At 38.5% G+C, this 1,266-nt stretch overlaps 1 protein-coding gene across 1 annotated transcript; it reads left to right on the forward strand.

The window, feature by feature from the left end:
- Positions 1 to 443: 443 nt before the first annotated feature.
- SARC_16508 (hypothetical protein) lies at positions 444 to 1,154 on the forward strand (the record flags this gene model as incomplete). The annotated part of the gene is made up of 2 exons (XM_014289389.1): positions 444 to 578; positions 1,034 to 1,154. Coding segments are annotated over 2 exons (256 nt in total), but the record flags the coding sequence as incomplete, so codon positions are not given.
- Positions 1,155 to 1,266: the final 112 nt, after the last annotated feature.

Consider the following 1,266-nt stretch of genomic DNA (forward strand, 5'->3'; position numbering starts at 1 on the left):
TATATTGACTCTGCGTGTTATGTGCATTGTTTTATCCGCTGATAATTGTATTTATATATATTCGTATATGCTTTCATATGGATCTATTTTTATATGCACCAAGGCATTTATTGTTATACAATTATTTAGCATAGATACATGGTATTATGCAAGATTTCGATGCAGGAATGGAAATACTGTATGAAATTGTCCAAATGGTTTTGAAATTTTCTGCGTTGAATATATATCTGACTGTATTTTGGTGTATTGGATTCAAGGTTCTTCACATCGTTGCTCAAGAATGAACTAGAAGGATAGTCACACTCACGAATGTTTGCGGAAAATCCAACCAGTTACACGTATACAATGACGCCAACTTGACATCGCTCGTGTATCGAGAGTGAATTAGCAATCCACTTAGACTTGTAGGACTAGTTTTTGATACACTTGTCCACCCATTCCAGGTTCATCGAATACAAGGGCCAAAAGATTGTGTACAAGCGATACGCCTCCCTGCACTTCTGCTTCGCCATCGAGGAGGACGATAACGAGCTCTTGACACTCGCCGTCATCCATCGATTCGTAGAACTACTTGACAAGTATGTGTGACTTCCCATGTTATTCAACTACTTGACAAGTATGTGTGACTTATCATGTTGTTCCACTACTTGACAAGTACGTGTGACTTATCATGTTGGCAGATCTCTGGTACGTTTGTCGGATTGTATTGCAAATGTACACATGTACTTCCCCATGGTCAGCATCTCGCAAGATACTTTGGAGTGGCAGTATTTATTCCGAGATTAGTCAATCAGCGCACCTTAGCGCAGAATGGAGCAGTCACGCATTGTGCCTATTCCGCTCTTTTGTGATTTGAACTACCAACTTCTGAGTGAATTGTGAACGATATTCACTTCTAATGATTGTAATTGGACGGGGTAACTGACCATATAAGTTCAGTATGTGAACGTTAGAATATTCTATTCTGTTCAAACGGCCAGTTATAAAGATATCACTGCGCCATCGCTCAACTACAATCGTCTATATTTGGCAGATACTTCGGCAACGTATGCGAACTGGATATCATCTTCAACTTCCACAAGGCGTACTATCTGCTCGACGAGCTAATTCTTGATGGCCAGTTCCAGGTATTTTCATATACACTCATTTTGTAGATGTTTATACGTATTTATATCATATGTAATTACGAGAACAGGTACAATTTTACACATTTACTGTATTTGTCTTTGAAAACCTGTATGTATATGGATATGTATATGTATGTAT

The sequence above is a fragment of the Sphaeroforma arctica genome, assembly GCF_001186125.1.
Source record: "Sphaeroforma arctica JP610 unplaced genomic scaffold supercont1.8234, whole genome shotgun sequence".
NCBI lineage: Eukaryota > Ichthyosporea > Ichthyophonida > Sphaeroforma > Sphaeroforma arctica.